Source organism: Malus sylvestris, chromosome 15, assembly GCF_916048215.2.
Source record: "Malus sylvestris chromosome 15, drMalSylv7.2, whole genome shotgun sequence".
NCBI classification, from domain to species: domain Eukaryota; kingdom Viridiplantae; phylum Streptophyta; class Magnoliopsida; order Rosales; family Rosaceae; genus Malus; species Malus sylvestris.
In genome coordinates, this window is record NC_062274.1 from 9,139,373 (window position 1) to 9,160,922 (window position 21,550).

Genomic DNA, 21,550 nt, shown 5'->3' on the forward strand with positions numbered 1-21,550 from the left:
CAAAAGAAGCAGCAGAGTCATCTTTCAAGAGGATATTTGTATACAGTACTATTATATACCGTTCTTTGTTACACTTGGTTATCCTCCACAATATGAAACTTGTTCAATAACTCCTCCAATGCTAGTAAGGTGGTCTTATAATTTTCTTCCGATTGTGCCCCTTCTTCCGCAACGGGAAGGGCAAGTTTATATAGATGATTATGCCAGTACACTGGGTCATACACGTCAATATCACTCGAGCTGTGATGGAGAAGATACCTGCACTTGAAATCTTTACTCCACCGTGGCAGAATATAGCGCGACGGGACTTCTTCCACGCCGTTGTAGTTAAGAACGTTCAATGCATGCCTGCATAGATAACCTTTGTAGTTGAACAAACTGCAGATGCATCGTATATCAACTTGTGTTGATTCGTACAAAACCTCGTAGCATCGGACTTCCTTTTCGTTTCCTTCTACTTCAACCCGTTCCTTGACTATGTACGTTAGTATAGACCCAGTCACATTCACCTGTCTTGTGTTGAAGCAGGCGTACATGCCCTCAACCTCCAACTGGAACCTCCTGAAAATTTCCTTCGTATACACATTACGTAGCTGTTCCTCGAAATTACATCTCGTTCTTAGTTCAAAGCTTGAACTTCTCGACTCCACATCCGCCGCCACCTCTTTCATGCGCTTCCGATGTAGAGCTAGATCGTACTTATCGACAAATTCCTTGAAAGACGTATGCTTATGCACATAACCATCAAAAAATGCAGTCGAGCTCTCCTGTTCTCGGATAGGGATCATTCCTGCAAGAAATGTGTCTTTCAAGTACACCGGAACCCACATCTGCCGATCATCGTACAATATCTGAAGCCATCTATTATCCCCTAGTTCGTGCCGCTTGATCATTTCTGCCCACGAAGTTTCAAACTCAGCTATCTTCAAGGAATTATAGACTGCTTTGTGCAATTGTCTCTTGATTTCGTCGTATCCCCTCAGTCCTCCCAATTTCTCTGGAACTCTCTGCATGATATACCACAAACAATAGCAGTGGCGAGCGTTAGGGATAACCTCAGACACTGCACTTTGCAAGGGCTTGCATTGATCAGTAATGAAAACTTGTGGAGGGCGCCCTAGCATGCATTTGAGCCATGCCCTGAGCATCCAAACAAAATTTTCCTCCAACTCTTGCCCAAGGAAGCCGCAGCCCAACAAAACCGACTGTCCATGGTGATTTACGCCAACAAATGAAATCAGGGGGATTTCGTATTTGTTTACCAAGCACGTTGTATCTATTGCAACCGTGTCGCAGAAGTAGCCATATGCGGCCCTGGACCTGGCATCAGCCCAAAACACATTCCTCAGGCGTCCATCGTCGTCAAGATCCATTAAATAATAGAAATTAGGGTTCGTCAGTTTCATTCGACAAAAGTAGTTATAAACTGCATGAGTGTCCCCTTCTTTAAGTTCCAAGTGTTTAGAGGGATCGATCGAATTCAAACCTTCAGTTTCACTAAAATTTGAGTATCCACTGCACCCAACGTCCAAAACAGGTGTTCGATACAGCTTGATAGTATGAACTTCTGTAACGGGCTCTGGGGGCGGTTGAGCACTTTTGGCAGCAAGAATCATTTTCTTATGCGACTTGTAAAACCTTTTGATTTGTGGACTCACCTGATGATTGTGTTCAAGCTCTAATTCGACTATTCTCCACCTTTTGGAGTCCACCAGCCTGATAACGACCATTGCAGGACAACCAGTTCTTGTTTCGGGTCTTGGATTATTGGCTTCACTCTTTTTCTTGAAACCTGCACTGCTGCAGCTTAGCTTTGCTCGATACCGTTCTTTTTTCTTTGATCTGAACCATGAATTGCTTACTCTGATGCCAAAGCCCTGTTCTTTACCATAGAGATTGTAAAAATCATATGCTTCATCAAATGAATCGAACTCCAAACCCACCGTAGGTTCTCGGGGGTCCCTTTTTCTGTTTGTTTCCCCAGTTCCATGATCATGCTCGGTAAAATCTCCCTCCAATTCATAGTCATCCCCTTCGTCAAAGACTGGCTCGGTGTTGAGAGAAACTTCTTCCATCTGAAATCACAATCATAAAAGCATAACCTTTTTAGGCACCATTAAACCAAAAGAAAAATCTTCGTCAAATACCGGCAGAGCGCCCAGCTGCCTATACAACAACAAAAATGTGATAAATTTTTTGTTTTCGGGATCCATGTCTAACACAAATGTGATACAATAACAAAAGGGAGGAGGGTTCTGTTAGGATCGGGTCGTGCCTAACACAACCCTCCTCCCTTTTCAAGCTAAGGCACGACGGAATCATTGAAAAGTAGCACTACCCAGTTGCCAAAAGGCCACCATAGAAACTATAATATATTTGCATACAACACAAAAATCTTAAAACATCCATTTTTGTAAACTCAGTAGTAAAATCAAAACTGTAAAAGAGTGAAAATATCAGATTTGACTATTTAATGCAATCACCATCTCGACGGCCAGATGTAATTATGTGAATACATATACCCTCACCATCTGACCATCGAGACGGTGATTGTATCAAAACGTGTAATTTTTTGTAGGCAGTGCTGAAATATCACACTTCGAGCAAATTATAGTTTTCCTATAAAAAAACAAAAATCTTTACAAACTCACAATTTCACAGACAAATGCACAATCGACAACCCCAAAATTAAGAACTAAAGAACTTGAAAGCCGCTCTTTGCCGTTGAATTTGCCTAATCTAACCCTAACATACAGATTAAACACACAATTTAACTTTCTTTCACGTTCCCAACTTTTCTCGGCATCCAAACAGTTATAATAATCCAAGTCCAAGGTCTAAACGATCCACTTAATATCATGGCTAAATGCTAAACACACAGAAAATTAGAGTAATAGAGTGAGAATTTAGGCGATCTTACAGTGGTTTACCGGGTCGGACTCGGCGAGGCGGGAAATCAACTGTCAGAGACTCGGAGGAATTGGGGCTGAGTCAGGGCTCCGAGTTAGATGCTGGTGAAGGAAATGTGCGAGTCACACTTGGGATTACAGAGCTTTCACAAATCTATCGACCCTGTGCGCTGACACGTGGCTGAAATACTATTATACTGTGAGGGCATTTTTGCTCACCACATATTTATGGTTTATGCTTATTATACACCTAATAATTTGTTACATGTCATTTTACGTACCTCTAATTAACTTTCGTATTAAATGTTATTTTTTCAATTTAAAAAAAAAAATCAATGTTAAGTGAAAGAACATGTGGCAGATGATTAGGTATAGATTTGGTGAGCATACACGATAATTTATAATGATGAGCAAAAATATTCTCTTATACTATTGAATAATACTAAAGAAATCAATTCATATTGGTGACATATCACATAATTAGCATATTTGATCTAAAATTTAATCTACCTAGTATTATTTTATATTATTTATCTCTCCCTAGGGCTTTTTTTAAGGACATGGATCCTCTATGGATCCTCTATGGATCCATGCATTCTAATCGTAGGGATCCACTAATCTGAATCATTGAAATTTGATCAAACGGCTAAAATCATTATAACTTTTAAAGTGGCTCTATGTTTGTAGTCATTGGATCAAATTTCAATGACCCGAATTGGTGGATCCCTAGGATTAAGATGCATGGATCCGGAGAGGATCCATGTCCTTTTTTAACGCAACTAGGGCTTTTTTATTCATTTCAAAATTTGTATGCTTTTGTATATTTTCATTTTCCCACTTGAAATTTGTCAATTTTTAGCTTTTCATTCGATTCGATTCGGTTTTTTGCTAAAACTGAAATCTAAATTAAAATTATTATTTGATTTGGTTCAATTCGGTTCTGTTTGGTTTTATTTTTTGTTAATATATATTTTTTAACCTATAAATTGGAGAAAAGGTGAAAAAAAAATATAAGGAATAAGACTTTCAACATATTTGGGCCTAAAGTTGGGTTTACTTAGCCTTTAGGTTAATAGTTGACTTATAATTGGGCTTTGAATATACCCAACATAAATAAATAAAAATATTAATTTATATCTTATTTGGTTATGTTTTTAAACCATCAAAATCGAAATTGAACAAATAGTTTTGCTTGATTAAGTCATTTTAGTTTTGGTTTGATTTTCAATCGGTTCATATGATGGTCAAGTATTGATCCTTAGTGTATAATATATCGAGATTAGAACGTAACAAAATTCATAAATACAATACAAATTATGAAGGGGAAAATTTCTTTTTACGCCTGTCCAACACTTTCACCATATGCACTGGTCGGAGATGAGGAGAGTAGACAACAGACATCAGTGTGTGACGAAAGACATGGGACGATGGAAGGTCATTTTTTATTTGACTAAAAAAATATGGAAGGTCTTTTTAACCTTTTTATGCTTAACATTTTAGTTCAATATAATCAAACAAAAAAGTACATACGAGGATTTGTTTTTAGTTTTGTTAACAAATTTTATTTTTTGTCTCTTGTAACACAAATTTTAACAATTTTATTGATTTATATAGTCGCGTGGTTCTCGGTGAATTATGAGTGCTTTAATCTCTACTCATTAATTTACGATTAGTGATACTTTATAATACTATTTTTAGATATGGTTTGCAAGAATCTTTTTAGGGCTGAGTTTTTCATGATATTTATTTGGATTGAAAATAACATTTTCGATAATAAATAAACATAAAAGGTCGTCATACCAAATTCTCAAGTAGTGAAAAAAAAGCTCAAAAAAAAAGGCAAAATCCATGAGTAATAGTATGTTACTGGTCCAAAAGTATTCGAACTATGACGTGGCCCTAGCTGGAAAAGAAAACACAGCCCTGGGCACCGGCGGATCTTCCCGAAGCACGTGCAGTCATATCCCCCGATTGGCCCCATGACCCACGTGGGCCCCATCGCACGTGCAAATAGCCACCAGATCAACGGCCTTCCAACGTAGCGAAATAAAACCTGGACGTCAGATCACAACTAGACAAACCTCAGGGACGCAAAAAATTAGGAAAAAAAAAATATAAAAAAACAAACTGATAAACAAGATTTGAAAATTTTAAATTTAACAATAATAATAATAAAATAAAAAATAAAATGAATAATATCATGATTAATTTTTTAAAATTAAAATATGATTTTTCGTTAAAATGAACAATATCAAAAAATTTGCGTTAAAATTCTCAAAACGAAAGGGGAAGCAGAGGGACGGCGCAGGTTAACTACGATGCGCCGCTTAGTGTCCAAAGTGCCCTCTCTTCTTCCTCTTCTTTGTTTACCCTCTCGAGGCTTAACCACAAACAACATCCTCTCCTCCTCCCTAAAATTGATCAAAAATAAAAATAAATAAATACAAAAATTAAATACGAAAACCAGAGAGTGAGGAGAGGCTCGAGAGAGAGAAACGCGAACGAAACGAAAGGAAACCCCTAATGAAGCAGCAGCAGCAGAGCTCATCATCGTCCGAGGCGGTATCTTCGTCGTCGTCGTCGTCGTCCTCCTCCGTCGCATCCATTTCGGCGGACCATTCGCAGCCCGCCACCTCATCGCTGAATTCGGGAGCCTCCGAAAAGCTTCCGTCGATACCGGCGGCGGCGCCGGAGGACCTTTCCGTGGCGTCCACGCCGTCCAGGGACGGCGGCGGGGCACAGGAGAGCGTGACCGTCGATCGGCGGGGCGAGTACTCGACGGTCTGCCGATGGACGGTCCAGAATTTTCCGAGAATCAAGGCTAGGGCACTGTGGAGCAAGTACTTCGAGGTAGGGGGATACGATTGCCGGTTGCTAATATACCCTAAGGGTGACTCACAGGCGCTGCCGGGGTACATCTCGATATACCTCCAAATCATGGACCCGCGGGGCACCTCGTCGTCCAAATGGGACTGCTTCGCGAGTTATCGGCTCGCCATCGTCAACCTCGCCGACGATTCTAAGACCATTCATCGCGATTCTTGGCATCGGTTCTCGAGCAAGAAGAAATCTCACGGTTGGTGCGATTTTACGCCTTCTTCTACTGTCTTTGATTCGAAATTAGGTTATTTGTTCAATACCGACTCCGTTTTGATTACCGCCGATATCTTGATATTGAATGAGTCCGTTAATTTTACGCGAGATAGTAATAACAATAACAATGAGCTCCAATCGTCCGCCGGCTCGATGATGTCGGGTTCTGCGGTGGCCGGACCGGTTTCCGATGTGTTGAGTGGCAAGTTCACTTGGAAAGTTCAAAACTTTAGTTTGTTTAAGGAGATGATTAAGACTCAGAAGATAATGAGCCCGGTGTTTCCTGCTGGAGAGTGTAATTTGAGGATTAGTGTGTATCAGAGCTCGGTGAACGGCGTGGAGTATTTGTCAATGTGTTTGGAGAGCAAGGACACGGACAAGACGGTTGTGTTGTCTGATAGGAGTTGTTGGTGTTTGTTTCGAATGTCGGTGTTGAACCAGAAGCCTGGGACTAATCACATGCATAGGGACTCGTATGGGAGGTTTGCTGCTGATAATAAAAGTGGGGATAACACTAGTTTGGGGTGGAATGATTATATGAAGATGTCGGATTTTGTTGGGACTGAGTCGGGGTTTTTATTGGATGATACTGCGGTGTTTAGTACATCGTTTCATGTGATAAAGGAATTTAGTAGCTTTTCGAAGAATGGAGGATTAATTACGGGGAGGAGTGGTAGTGGGGCAAGGAAGTTGGATGGTCACATGGGGAAATTCAATTGGAGGATTGAAAACTTCACTAGGTTGAAGGATCTTTTAAAGAAGAGGAAGATAACGGGTCTTTGCATCAAGAGCAGGAGGTTTCAGATTGGAAATCGGGACTGTCGGCTCATTGTTTATCCCCGAGGTATGCTTCGTTATTGCACAAGAGAATTCTTTGTTTTATTCTCAATAATTGGTTGTAACAATCAATAACTCTTTCTTTTTGTGGATTAATGTGTTGCAAAGCTATGAAACCATGTGATACATTCTCATACAGATATTTGAGGACTAGTAGTACCTTTATCATCCTATTTGAAAATGATTTTACATGTCCTTCCCTATTATCCCACCACTTGAACGTATGGAGCTGCATCTGTAGTTAAATGGCATCATGGGCCACTGCAAATATGGTATGTATTAATGCTATCTAAGATAGCATAAGCCAGCATATATTGTTTATACTCTGCTACTCTGATCGTTATGTTCGATGTTACTTGAGCTATGCTGAGGCATACTTATTTTGTTCTTAGGATTGTGTATGTCATGAAAGGTTTGAAATGCCATATGGTGGAATGATAAAATTTTGTTAATGTGTTAGACAACATAAAACCTATCCAGCTTGTGCGTCAGAGAGTGAACTGATGAAATTTTTCCATATTTTTGGTGGTATCAGGGCAGTCTCAACCACCATGCCACCTTTCAGTGTTTCTGGAAGTTACTGATGCACGGAACACTTCTAGTGACTGGAGTTGTTTTGTGAGCCATCGTTTGTCTGTTGTTAACCAGAGGATGGAGGAGAAGTCTGTCACGAAGGAGTCTCAGAATCGCTACTCCAAAGCAGCAAAGGATTGGGGCTGGCGTGAATTTGTGACGCTTACTAGTCTCTTTGATCAAGATTCAGGGTTTCTTGTTCAGGACACTGTTGTATTCTCAGCGGAGGTCCTTATATTGAAAGAGACATCAATAATGCAAGAGTTTACTGATCAGGATACTGAGTCAAGCAATGCTGGTTCACAGATTGATAAGAACGGAAAAAGAAGTTCCTTCACATGGAAGGTGGAGAATTTCCTGTCTTTTAAGGAAATAATGGAGACCCGAAAAATCTTTAGCAAATTCTTCCAAGCTGGTGGATGTGAACTTCGAATTGGTAAGCAGCAGTCACACATATTCTCCACTAAAAAGGTGGTCTCATTTGTTTGCATTTCTTAATTTTACCGACATTTGTTTTCCTTGATGCAGGTGTATATGAGTCCTTTGACACCATATGTATTTATTTGGAGAGTGACCAGTCTGTTGGTTGTGATCTGGATAAAAACTTTTGGGTTAGATACAGGATGGCTGTTGTGAATCAAAAGAACCCTGCTAAAACTGTGTGGAAGGAGTCATCTATATGTACAAAGACTTGGAACAATTCTGTTTTGCAATTCATGAAGGTGTCGGATATGTTGGAAGCAGATGCAGGGTTTCTTGTTCGTGATACTGTTGTTTTTGTCTGCGAAATATTGGACTGCTGTCCTTGGTTTGAGTTTTCAGATCTAGAGGTTAGTGTTTACACGCGTATTTCAGTTATACACAGCCTGCTAATCATGGTTGTATTTATACTGTCTGTCTGATGTTCAAGTTTGTTGATTCTTAAGTGCTGCTGATACCCATTTTTTAAATTTTCTGGGAAGGTTTTTGTGGTTCTTTAATTTTTACACTTCTTCTCTAAAATGGTTTGAGAGATATTTATGTTGTTATCATGGGATGGTTGATGTTAGTTTGCCTGCTTCATCTGTCGGTGTAACATTTAATTTAGAACAGGGGTACATTTGTTTTAACCTTGTTAATGTCTCTGCCTTGAGCAATAAAATTTTCATTTAACTTAAGCAGTCAGTTTATACGTCTCACTATCTTTTAGCTCGCTACTGTAGCAATGCAATTTGACTAAGAATGGTCTTCCCCTTCTACTCTTTTATGGTGGTTGCCTATTGTTATGCATTTTGCCTGTCAGGTTTTTGCTTCGGAGGATGATCAGGATGCTTTGACAACAGATCCTGATGAGCTTGTTGATTCTGAAGACAGTGAAGGAATTGGTGGTGATGAAGAAGATATCTTTAGAAACCTACTTTCTAGAGCTGGATTTCACCTCACATACGGAGATAATCCTTCACAGCCACAGGTCACTTTACGAGAAAAACTTCTGATGGATGCTGGTGCTATTGCTGGTTTTCTGACTGGGCTCCGTGTTTATCTTGATGACCCTGCTAAAGTAAAACGGCTGCTTCTTCCGACCAAGCTTTCTGGTAGCAGTGATGGGATGAAGGTCATAAAGAATGATGAATCTTCCCCTAGTTTGATGAATTTGCTGATGGGAGTCAAAGTTCTACAGCAGGCTATCATTGATTTACTTTTGGACATTATGGTTGAGTGTTGCCAACCTACAGAAGGGACTTCATATGGCGACTTGTCTGATGCAAACTCAAAGTCTCCAGATGGAAGCGGAGCTGCTTGTCCGTTGCAACCTGATAGAGAAAATGGAGCTACAGAATCTTCGGATTGTCCTGCATGTGAAAGATTGGATACTGGCTCTGATGAAACTAGCAGCAGCACTTCGGCTGTTCAAAGCTCTGATGTGACTGGGATTGGTGTACCTAGAAAAACTCTTCCTGGAAAACCAATTTGTCCTCCAGAAACATCTGCCGGGGTGTCAGAAAATGTCACCCTTCGCTCAAAGGTACATTACATTGTTCCTAGTATTTGATATGCAGCTTAAGTGATAGTACTGACCTGTTTTAACAAATTGAATTTCAGACCAAGTGGCCAGAGCAATCAGAGGAGCTCTTAGGATTGATTGTAAACTCGTTGAGAGCTCTAGATGGAGCTGTTCCACAATGCTGTCCTGAACCAAGACGTCGGCCTCAGTCTGCACAAAAGATCGCTCTTGTACTGGATAAAGCGCCAAAGCATTTGCAGTCCGATCTTGTTGCTTTGGTGCCCAAGTTGGTTGAGCACTCAGAGCATCCACTTGCTGCTTTTGCACTTATAGAACGACTTCAAAAGCCAGATGCAGAACCTGCTTTGCGGACACCTGTAAGATTTATTTACTTATTGTCGTTCAAAGATATTTTGCTTTCCCCAGATGTGTTTTTTTTTTCATCTATTTAATACAAAGCATCTTACATATATTATGGAAAGCGATCTAGCTAGCATGTGCAGCTTTGCACAAGTCTATTGCTACATTGTTCTTCTTTTAAGTTATCTTTGTCGTAATTCTCAGGTTTTTGGTGCTCTGAGTCAACTGGACTGTGGCAGTGAAGTGTGGGAACGAGTTTTATCTCAATCTTTTGAGTTTTTGCGGGATTCAAATGATGAGCCTCTTGTTGCAACCATAGATTTTATATTTAAAGCTGCATCCCAGTGCCAACACCTCCCCGAAGCCGTATGTGTATAACGTATTCTTGATTGAATAATTAATTAATTACATATTCTAAGGAAAAAAAAATCCACTTATATTATTGTATTTACTTTTGCATTCCCTTCTCTTTGGATGCGTAACCTTCTTTGTTCTCTGTTGTAGGTCAGATCTGTCCGTGTTAGGCTAAAGAATTTGGGTGTCGACATTTCTCCTTGTGTTCTTGAATTTTTGAGTAGAACTGTAAATAGCTGGGGAGATGTTGCTGAAACCATACTTAGAGATATTGATTGTGATGATGAATTTGGTGACACTTGCTCGACATTGAATTCTGGTCTTTTCTTGTTTGGTGAACATGGACCGATTTCTGAACGGTTTCATCCGGTGGATGAGCAGGCTTTCCGCTCGAGTCGTCTCTTTTCTGACATTTACATCTTGATCGAGATGTTATCCATACCTTGTTTGGCAGTTGAAGCCTCTCAAACATTTGAGAGAGCTGTAGCTCGTGGTGCCATTGTGGCTCATTCTGTGGCCATGGTTTTGGAAAGGCGCCTTGCTCAAAGATTGAATCTTGATGCTAAATTTATTGGGGATAATTTTCAGCAGACCGATGTTGCAGCAGAGGGAGATGCCAATGAACAGCTGAGAATCCAACGAGACGATTTTACTTCAGTTCTTGGTCTTGCTGAGACATTGGCCCTCTCTAGAGATCCTTGTGTTAAGGGATTTGTGAAGATGCTGTATACATTATTATTTAAATGGTATGCTGATGAGACTTATCGAGGGAGAATGCTAAAGAGACTTGTAGATCTAGCCACTAGCACTACAGATAGTAACCATGAAGTTGATCTAGATTTGGATATCTTGGTGACGCTGGCTTCTGAAGAACAAGAAATTATCAGACCAGTTTTGAGTATGATGCGGGAGGTTGCTGAACTTGCAAATGTTGATCGTGCTGCTCTGTGGCACCAGTTATGTGCTAGTGAAGATGAAATAATTCGCATGCGTGAAGAAAAGAAAGCCGAAAATGCTACTATGGTTAAAGAAAAAGCTGTTATATTGCAAAAACTGAGTGAATCTGAGGCCACTAATACTCGTCTTAAGGTACTTGTTGTCTTAACTGGTGGTATGGCTATGATTATTGCATCTTGTTTATTCTTTTCCAGAGAATATTAGAATTGATGCATGTCATGATGTGGCAGTCTGAAATGAAGGCTGAGATTGATTGCTTTGCTCGAGAAAAGAAGGAACTATCCGAACAAATACAAGAAGTTGAGAGTCAGCTTGAGTGGCACCGCTCTGAGCGAGATGATGAAATCAGAAGGCTCGCTACAGAGAGGAAAGTGCTTCAGGATCGCCTTCATGATGCAGAGACACAACTCTCTCAATTGAAGTCCCGAAAACGTGATGAATTGAAGGTATCAAATTTGCTTTTTTTGTATTGTCATCTCAAATGACCTCACAGCCTTTTATCCAAGCTGGTGTTCTTCTGTATTTAATAATTAATAGTTTCTCAAAAGGCTTTCTCTTTCTCATGTCAGGTTATTTGATGCTTCAGAAGTTGGGTTTAGCTTTTAATTTTTAACATATATTTGTTTTTATTATGTTATGGGCTCATTTTTAGTCTGCATGTCATTTGAGTTGACATCTTGTTATGAATTGTGATTTTGGATTGTGCAATAGGGATTTCGTCTATGGAAGCTGCATGTTTAAATGATTTTCATGCCAAAGTCTTGCGAGTATTCATTCATTTTGAACTCACAGAAAATATTAGGAGGCGTAATTATTTGATGATGTTTGGATTGACCATTGTTTATGATAATTTCTTTGTTTGATGTTTTTGTCTTTGCTTTTCTACCAAGACATACCCTTTTCTAACTGCAATGGATGAATGTGACAGAAATTGGTGAAAGAGAAAAATGCTCTTGCTGAAAGGTTGAAGAACGCTGAAGGTGCACGTAAAAGATTTGATGAAGAACTTAAACGGTATGCCACAGAGAATGTAACCCGAGAGGAAATTCGACAGTCTCTCGAAGATGAAGTACGGCGATTGACACAAACAGTGGGGCAAACAGAAGGAGAGAAACGGGAGAAAGAAGAGCAGGTTGCTCGGTATGAGGCGTATATTTATGAGATGGAATCAAAATTGCAGGCCTGCCAGGTTTTTGCCTCAAAATAGCCAATGCTTTCTGTTTCCTTTCTTTTACTTTTTCATGATCACCGTAATATTCCCTTCTCCTAATTATTTGTAGATCACCAGAAGCAGCTAGCTTCGGTGCTTATTAAGTTTCATATTTGGTTTATCTTCTGTTCGGGATAATACCAGACTTGTTTGATTAATGCGTCTCCTTATCTCATGCAGCAAGATATTCACACCCTCTATGCTTCACTTAAGGAAGAAATGTCCCGACATGCTCCTTTGTATGGGGCGGGTTTGGAAGCTCTATCAATGAAGGAGTTGGAAACACTTTCAGGCATCCATGAAGAAGGCCTCAGGCAGATCCATACCCTTCAGCAGCAGCAGCGTAAAGGCAGTCCATCCAGCAGTCCTCTTGTGAGCCCTCACGCCCTCCAACACAATCATGGCTTGTATCCTTCGACGCCACCCCAGATGGCCGTTGGAATGCCTCCTTCGCTCATCCCAAATGGTGTCGGAATCCACAGCAATGGGCATGTGAATGGTAATGTTGGACCCTGGTTCAACCATTCGTAGATGCCTGGGTTCTAGACTCGTAGCTCTCTTTTGTGCCAATGTTGGCATTGGTTGGCCCAGTGGGATCGGGTGAAACTGCTATTTTTGGAGTCGGTTTTATGACATTTAGGCTGTTTGAACTGTTGGAACCGAGTTGAAAAGAGAAAGAAAAAGGGGAAAAAAAAAGAAGGAATAAGATGATAAAGGTTAGGTTTAGGGTTTAAGTAAGTAAAAGTGAGGAAGAGAATCCAATACAGTTGCAAATGCCAATACTCCCTCATTTACCCCCATTTTGCTCCCTTTGAAGTCAATTATAGGCTTTTTATTTACCTTAAATTTTTTGATATTCCGGTGTTCAATTTATTTTCCCAAGCTCTTTCTCTCTCTCTCTCTCTCTCTCTCTCTCTCTCTCTCTGTATGGATGTGGTGCAGTTCTGTTTAGGCAAATCAACTGGTTTATCGATCTCTTTGCAAGCGTTTTTGCTAGAATAGTGACAAACACATTTACTGATTACGTTGTTGATCACTTTCTGATACATTTACTAATTACATTGGCGATCATTTTCTAATGCATGTGGATTTATACGTTGTTGATCTCTTCCTATGTTCTCCCTTCCTACCTCTTATTTTCATTTCTTCCCTTTCACCTCTTCCTTGTTTATTTTTTCCTCTTAGTTTCCCTTTTTCATTTTTTTGGGTAAACATTCCTCTTATTAGTTTCTTTCTCTTTTCGGAGTTGAACAAAACTGATGGAACTTGAAGTTAAATCCTTTGTGAGGATCTTAGGGATCAATTCATCTTAGCCATTTATCGTACATCATGCAGTCAGTTTTCATTAGATATTGTTTGTGTTTCAATTTTAAATAAAAAAATTCAAACTAATTTCTGACCGCAAGATAACCGATGACCGAATAGGATGAACTGATCCAAATATTATTACTCTTCCAGAAATTGTCAAAAGTGTTTCAATGCTTCTGAAGTAATTTCTTTTATGATCTAGAAGCGCTTTTAGGCTATTTTCGAATGAAGTCACTCAACAAGTCTCTTTCTCTCTCTCATATATTGTAGTTTATTCGTAACTAATTTATATCTTAAATTCTTTGAGACTTAGTATTCCATCTAAACGTCAGTAATCAGCGGCTATGGTTTCGAATTGCATTATTTTGACTAAATTGCTAGCGTACTGTGAGGGTTAGGAAACAGGTTTGAAAGATAGACAAATAGTAAGACAAGTTTGCCACAATGATCAAAAGGTAGATAAATTAGGTTACCTTAATTGGAAAATTAGGTTACCTTAATTGCAAAATTTGGTTAATTACAGCTGTTTAATTACTCGTTTTGAAGTGTTTTTAAAATGACTGAACGTATTTGGTGAAAATATTTTTAGAACCCATTCTTAGTAAAAATGGAAGTGAATCCTGAAAAAAAAAAAAAAAAAAAACACTTTGCTTCTGGAAGCAAAACATAACAGTGCTTCTTCTAAGAATCACTTTAAGTACTTTTGAAACTCAAAAATATTTTTTTTAAAAGCTTTTTCAGTCATTTTAAAAGTACTATACCAAACGAGCCCAACTTTGGTTAAAAGTGCTTTAGTTATAGGGGTTATTAACTATATAATTAGTAATTACGGCACAAATGCAAATATTCTTCACCACATTTTACAACTATCTACAATTCTACATTTTCTGCAAATTTGATTTATGGATATCATATTCGCAAATGTATAGTATTATGTTTAAACCATAGGCCTTAGGGTTGATGCTAGATGAAAAGAAATACATATTAAACAAACGACGGATAATAGTTGGGATAATAGATGGCAAATGTGATATTATCCGAAAAAGAGGTAGCTTGGAGTTTATCAAAAACGGAAATGAGAGATTCTTGCCACATAATTTGGTTACGTGTGTCAACTATATTTGCGCCGACTGCATGTAAACATCATATATTCAAAGACTTATAAATAACTGTCAAATTACGTGTTACATCTAGTTGAGATAAATCATTAGCGCATGTATAACTAGTATTATCCAGGAATAAGCTAGTTTAAAGTTTATCAAAAGACAAAAATGAGTTATTTTTGCAACATGATTTTTTTGACGTGAGTCAGTTGTTTGAGGGTTCCCATGTGCAAAAAGGGATCGAAGACCGTAGGAAACTACGTCGAAATTAACTAAGTCTATATGCATGAACTTGGAAGAAGAAATAAGGAAAACAAAGATAACTTGATAAATCTCATTTGACTTCGCAACGTGTCGGCCAAGCGATATGCCAACAACAGCCCTAATTTGTTCGAACCCGCAAACCCTAGCTATTGAAAGTTGGTTTTTTGGATTGGCGGGGCCGTGGGGCCACACTTTAACAAGACCGATACTGTTTCCAACTTTATTATCTGCCTAATCCGTTATGTGGGGTTTTATCACAAAAAGTTTTGATATTAGTTAGAGTGGAGCAATCATATTTAAACCCATTATTTTCTTTTGCACCCATCGATCTGGGATTCCAACATTGAACACACCATTGTAAACCCTAGCGAGCGCACCACCATTGAAATGACCGGGACATGCAGACCGCCGGGTCTGTTATCGGAGACCTCGCACTGGCGGATCTCCAGTGCAACATAGTAAAAGGCCATGCCTGGAGCCACAATGCCCGCCTGGCATGTGTTGCTCAAGTCTCTGATCAATCAACTGACACCACAATCGATGGCCCCCACCACCTTGCCACCACTGAAGTCCACCTCATCGCCGTCCTCCGTGCCACCACTGCCCTCAGCCGGTTCGGAAAAGAACCCAAATTTCAACAAGAAGTGAAGACCTCTGGGCTTATGGGAGGAGGAGATAATAATTACAATATTCATCAAGGCACCATGCGTACTAATGTGGAGCGCAGGTTGCACCAGCTCCTGCTTTCTGTGAGGGACTTTAATGGACCTTACTTTGGGGCCGGCAAGCTGGCAAAGGACACTGTTGGGGTTAGATAATGTGAGGAGGAGAGTAGGAAGACAGTGGTTTGGACTGAGAGTTGTAAGGAAAAAGGGTATTCAATCGTGACTATAGAGTGCAAGGATTGGCCCGAGGCTCATGTTTGATACTGTGTGCACTTTCACTGACATGCAGTATATGTAAGTTTCCATGCTTCTGCTAGTGCCCAAGAAGGTTATGCCTTTCAGTAAATGCATACCAGCACTATTCTTGAATGACAAGCAAGTGCTGCTATTTGTACCACATTTACTAACCGTCTTTACCGACAACTGGTTTGCTAAAAGTGGTTGAGACTGACTTCAACTAGAAAAGTAATCCGCAATATTGTGGTTGATAAATGTAGTTCCATAGTTTCGTATGCCCTGTGCACTTGAATTCTGTCTTTTATTTGTAAACTTATCACGTTGTAATTGTTAATGGAGACTAATTAACTAAGGAATGTTGTTTCCATATATCCAAGTATTTTATTCGACACATCGACGGGGATGCATTGTGTACTGAGAGTGAGAAGGAAAGAGTAATAAAATGCTTAGAGGCTGATATATAGAGCGTCGGGTTTGTGAGGTGAGTACGAAGCTCAATTTTACGAGATCAGATGAGATGTACGATGTGATAGTAGCTAGTAATACTGATTAAAAGTTGCACTCATTTCTGTATGTATAAATTAACTACAAACAAAAGAAGATAATTATCTAGGCAATTCTAAGGTTAATTCTCCTAAGCCAAATGGAGTGCAGTATCATATGAAATACATCAAACCTCTTAGCCGGTTGGTTCAACTCAAAATGTTTCCTCACAACCCTCAAATTCTCCACCAGCCTCCTATACTTCTCCTCCGGAACACCCATCAGCACCTCCTTCAGCCGCGAAATCTCCGAAACCTCAACCTTAACCGAAAACGCCTCCCACCTCAGCACGTCGCTAAACGGAAGCGCATAGTGCTCCGATAGAATCACCGGCACGCACTCGGCATAAATGGCCTCAACAATTCTAGGGCTGGCCACTTCATACCCGCTAGGGCACAGGCAAAACTTGGACTTGAGCACCATAGAGTCGTAGTCTAGGCCTTTGGGGAGGTATTCATGAATTTGAAGGTCTTTGTCGCGGTTTTTCCAGTGAGCCAGGAGGATGGGCCTTATCGGGCCGTGCAGGCCGCCGGCGAAGAAGGCAAGGTAGGGACGCAGGGTGTTGGGCGGTGGCGGTGAGATGAGCTTGGAGGAGACTGTGCCGCCGTAGAGGTGGATTTCAGGGAGGGAAACGTCCTTTTGAGGGTTGAAGCCTTCGGAGGTGTTGGCGTTGCAGAGGACTCGGATTGATGTGTTGAAGAGAAGTGGGTTTCCTTCTGACGCACGGGGTGCCTGAGAATATTTAGTGGGAAAATTTTCATTTAATCTCTTGTAAAATAAAAAGCAATTCACTTTATCATGAAAACTAGCAAATACTTTATGCCTCCCTTCCCCCTCCAAGTTTTTTTATCTTTGGTTTGATTTCATTTTTTATCTTGACCCAATTAATAAAATGTTTCAGTTTTTATTTGTTACATAACTTTGCATATCAATCATCAAAATCAAAATGGAAAAAACTATGACTCTAAGATAAGAGATAGACTTATATGAAGCCATTTCACCAGCAACATGATGTTTTGGTCCAATAATGCATTACTATGTGTAAGTTTCACTCCACATAAAAAGTCATTATTAGACCAAGACACCACAGTTGTCTGTGAACCCGTTATATGTAAATTGTCCTCCTAAGGTAGTCCTCATGCACTTTGTCTTCTCATTGGCGCAATTTCTAATAATGATAAGGACTATTTTAGATATCAATTGACAATTTTTAATTGAGTAATGTTAGAGATACTATCATTTTAAACCACACTTTGTAAACCACAAGATGTGATTGTTGATGGTTGGTCAACTTTTTAAAAATTCTTTAAATCATTAAAATTGAAATACACCCATCAACAGCCACTTTATATGCTTTACAAAATATAAATTAAAAAGATGCTTTCCTAGCATCACCCTTATTATCAACTAGAAAATTTACCAACAATTCTTTTTTTTATAAAAGCAATATTGAGAAAAAAATTAAGCAATGGCGTTGAATCTATAAATATAATATTCTTCACTACGTAATTACTAATTATGGTCTTTCTCAAAAAAATTATTTATGATAATATGAGAGCGGTATACCGATTTCTTTTTTCTTAGTTTCAAACAATTTTGGTTAATTTATTTTCAGTAAGTTTAAAGATAATATGGAAGGGCCCATGCCAAATAGGACCTTTTTTGCTTCTTTTTCTCCTTTGTGTGATGATATCTATATTGCTCAAATTTAGAAACTTCCTTAAGGTCCCAAGACTTTTCAGCCCCATTGCAGACACTACTAATTAGATGACCATTCCACTTTTATACTTCCCCATGCCTCAAGTTGCAGCCACAGAAACTTCAAACCAAAACGTCATTTACATCCTTCCTACCCCATAACTATATATCCAAGCATGCCAAGAAAGTTCTCATCGCCAAAGCATATCACAGAAGCAAAACAAATCAATTAAAGGCATGAGAGAGAGAGAGAGAGAGAGAGAGAGAGAGAGAGAGAGAGAGAGAGACTAACCCAATCATGACAGGCGAGCATGAAGTGGTCCGCCCCAAGAGTCCTATTCCAAAAGGGGTGCCTCACAGAAACCATCCTTACATAATCGGACACAAAGTTCCTCAGAGGGGTGAGGTCGTAGGTTAAGGGCTTGTATAGGTATTTCACCATCCAAGTCACGCTAAAGGGCATGAAGTAAACATGCGCCCTCTGCGGGTTCTCGGTCTTGAACCTCCTGCCCGCTGCCCCATTCTCCATTTCGTGTATGAACCGCCCTTCGATGGAATATATGTCCTTGCATGGGCCGTCGTGGGTCATCGGTGGGTCCCCCTCCGAGTACACGTACACTTTGAATTTTTTCTCCATTTCAGTGTAGCTCCTGCAGTCCAAATGCATGCGTTGAAATACAAAAAACTTTGAAGGGTAGATGCGTCAATTCACATTCTTCCATGATTCCATGAATGCACATGATGTGAAGGTAGCTTAAGCTATTAACTTCCGTAATTTAAATTGGGTACTTAATTAAACCATAGTTTAGAAGTCATAATGCTACATGTATTGCGGAATCATTGACGGCACATGTAACATCAAAATTATTTAAATCCTACTCCTAATTATGAATCATGGCATAATCATAAATGCTTTTATCGATTACACAAATTATAACTTATAGATGTTAATAATTTTTACGAGTAAATTAATGTTAGAGACACGAACTTTTTAGATCAACTTTCAAGATACTAAGTTACTAACTGATGTGAACGTGTACATCACGCTTTAGACTATATTTATTCACATAATATACTAAATTCCGCAACACTTTGTAACCAAAATTGAATAAGTTGATTTCTCTAATAGTACACTAACTTGTACTAAAAATAGTACACCAACTATAAATTACATATATGAAGATAAAGTCAACCAAATTTGATTGGATGGAAGAGTTAAATTTCTCCAAATGAATTAGCAAAGAGACTAGGGAGACTAAGTTTGTAAATAAAGTTTTGAAAACTAAATAATATAGAAATTGATGATTGATTTATTACTCAAACATTGATAAACGTACTTATTTCTATTGGTGACACATCATTTGGTTTTCAAATTTAGTTTCTAAATTTAGTTTTCCTAACATTACCCATTAGCAAATGAATAAATTTTAAAGGAGGGCTCGCATGTATACTCGCCTAGTCCTGGAGAAATTTTTCTAGGTTCCGAGAACACTAGGTGAGCTGGTGTTCCCCACAAATAAAGGATTAACACGTGGTCATAACTAATCATCATCCAACACCTGGCAAAAAATTACCTTCGTTAATACGTTTCGGCTTCGCAGAACAAATAAAGGATTAACAAGTGTTAATCCTTTATTTGTGGGGAACACGGAACCCAGAAAAATTTCTGTCCGGTTCATGACTCCCCTCTTTTTCAGCAGCAATCGAGTATACGGGCGAGTGAGTATGTGACGATGCAGAACACAAATGAGTGCGCACTCCACACCCCTATGCCGCACCCTATAGCTACCCAAACGGTGCCTTTCAAGCAAAGCATGCAGTTTAACAGCTTTATATTTAATTAATACGACGATCAATTTTCCAGAGATGTTCAGTTTTTTCTTTTTATTTTAATTACTAATTTGATCGGAAAAGGAAATTATGAAACGAATTAAGAAGGCGGCTTAGGCTAGCTTACTGATAAAACGCGCCGGGATTACGATACACGACTGATCCACCGGGAAATAGTACGTCGTCGTTTGGTGTTGACGAACTGTTCGGACTCGAAGCTGCTCTGCGAATTGAAGCTCGCGCTCGGGCGAGTCCCTGCTCCAGCTTTTGCTCTCCGCTCGCTTTCCGTTTGGGGATTTTGTGTCTCTGTGATCGATCGTTTCAGAAAGTAACAAAAAATTAAATTAAATTACCGATTTCAAAGTTTCAGAAATAACAGTTTTAATGTCAGAAGCAGAAAAATGAGCTAGCTAAAAACTACAGAAAATTAAAATGCAAAAGTTAGGAGAAAAATCTGATTCAATGGCGTTTCAAATTCTTGACTGGACGATAAATTGACGAAACTTACTAGTGACGTCTGATTTACGAAGTCGTTGCTGTGAAATCGTTGAATAGTACTGGATGGATCATCCGAGATGGCGAGGCGATGATACGCTCCCTTGAGCTTGCTTCGGAGCTGAACCACCGGAATCCATACAGGACTGTACCGATCTTGTTTGGAGTCGGATATTATCACCGGAGAATCGAAATGGTGGCCGCAGATCACCACGATGGTGATGATCGACGAAATGCAGAAACAAAGCAGTACGGACGCAGAGGAGTACTTCGCATGGAAGCTCCCCATCTCAATTTCTCTCTCTACAGGAATTGAATGGACTGTTTGGTTGCCAAGATTTTTTTTTTCCGGGAAAATATTGATATTTTCTCGCGCTTTCTTTCTCTCTTTCTGTTTGTGGCTCTTTGAATATTTGAAGGAGAGGAAGTGAAAGAACGTGAAGTGTACGAGCGTGGAATTTTACGGATTTAGCCCTCGACGGTAAAGAGAGAGAAGCCGATCATGTGCTGGCGGGTTGACCGTGCACTTGACTAGAAGTCTACAAGTTATGGATGGTTCGAGCGCTTCACAACTAATTTTTCCCTCCAAATTTCCAACTTTGTGCAGTTAATGATTTTGCTTCTACTTTCCTTCCCAAATCAGCAAGTGTGAGAAAAGACCGTTGATGGATTGAGCCTACATTGTGGGACCCACTAGATCAATGGTTCCCTCTGAGAAAAGGATGGAGAACAACGTATATAGAACGGTTTTACTATCACATGATATTATTTTGTGGTGCAATAATATGTTGTCACGTGTCAATTTTTCTCTAAATAACAACAGTGATGATGATCGATGAACCTGTTTTATCTAAATTGCTCTGCTAGTGTAAGTATAATTTAGTCTAGTGAGATTTTGTAATTAGTACTTTCTTATATGGTAACTTGTTTTTCATTTGTTAATTCACTTAACATATTTACACATAGAATACTATAAGATGTAAACAATGCCAAATATTTAGTTAGAAAATAAAAGTTGGGGTCATGCAGCTAGGCTTTGGCATGAATCATGCAAGTTTGCACGTTTTACTTAATTAAAATTCAAATCGTTTGTTTTCTATTCAAGCCATCTAAATTCTTTGGAATTTAAG

At 39.3% G+C, this 21,550-nt stretch overlaps 3 protein-coding genes and 1 pseudogene across 4 annotated transcripts; 2 read left to right on the forward strand and 2 right to left on the reverse strand.

The window, feature by feature from the left end:
• Positions 1-17: 17 nt before the first annotated feature.
• Positions 18-3,087, reverse strand: LOC126604099 (protein FAR1-RELATED SEQUENCE 6-like). Of its 2 annotated transcripts, none has more exons than XM_050271206.1 (2): positions 2,921-3,087; positions 18-2,075 (listed from the first exon to the last, which is right to left on the reverse strand). In XM_050271206.1, the coding sequence occupies exon 2, from the start codon at positions 2,073-2,075 to the stop codon at positions 69-71; it is 2,007 nt and encodes a 668-aa protein (XP_050127163.1). In that variant the 5' UTR covers positions 2,921-3,087; the 3' UTR covers positions 18-68. The 2 variants fall into 2 exon arrangements, with proteins under 2 accessions (XP_050127163.1, XP_050127164.1); XM_050271207.1 differs by having other exon boundaries at positions 2,931-3,074.
• Positions 3,088-5,246: 2,159 nt separating this feature from the next.
• Positions 5,247-13,173, forward strand: LOC126604096 (uncharacterized). Its single transcript, XM_050271198.1, has 10 exons — positions 5,247-6,846; positions 7,375-7,848; positions 7,941-8,242; positions 8,695-9,417; positions 9,495-9,773; positions 9,961-10,122; positions 10,261-11,199; positions 11,298-11,513; positions 11,996-12,256; positions 12,458-13,173. Exons 1-10 carry the CDS (start codon positions 5,433-5,435, stop codon positions 12,806-12,808), a joined length of 5,121 nt encoding a protein of 1,706 aa, XP_050127155.1. The 5' UTR covers positions 5,247-5,432; the 3' UTR covers positions 12,809-13,173.
• Positions 13,174-14,603: 1,430 nt separating this feature from the next.
• LOC126602637 (ACT domain-containing protein ACR2-like) lies at positions 14,604-15,962 on the forward strand (annotated as a pseudogene).
• Positions 15,963-16,397: 435 nt separating this feature from the next.
• LOC126604101 (probable glycosyltransferase At5g25310) lies at positions 16,398-20,917 on the reverse strand. Its single transcript, XM_050271209.1, has 4 exons — positions 20,434-20,917; positions 20,053-20,231; positions 18,388-18,745; positions 16,398-17,129 (listed from the first exon to the last, which is right to left on the reverse strand). The coding sequence occupies exons 1-4, from the start codon at positions 20,707-20,709 to the stop codon at positions 16,464-16,466; spliced, it is 1,479 nt and encodes a 492-aa protein (XP_050127166.1). The 5' UTR covers positions 20,710-20,917; the 3' UTR covers positions 16,398-16,463.
• Between the last annotated feature and the right edge of the window lie 633 nt (positions 20,918-21,550).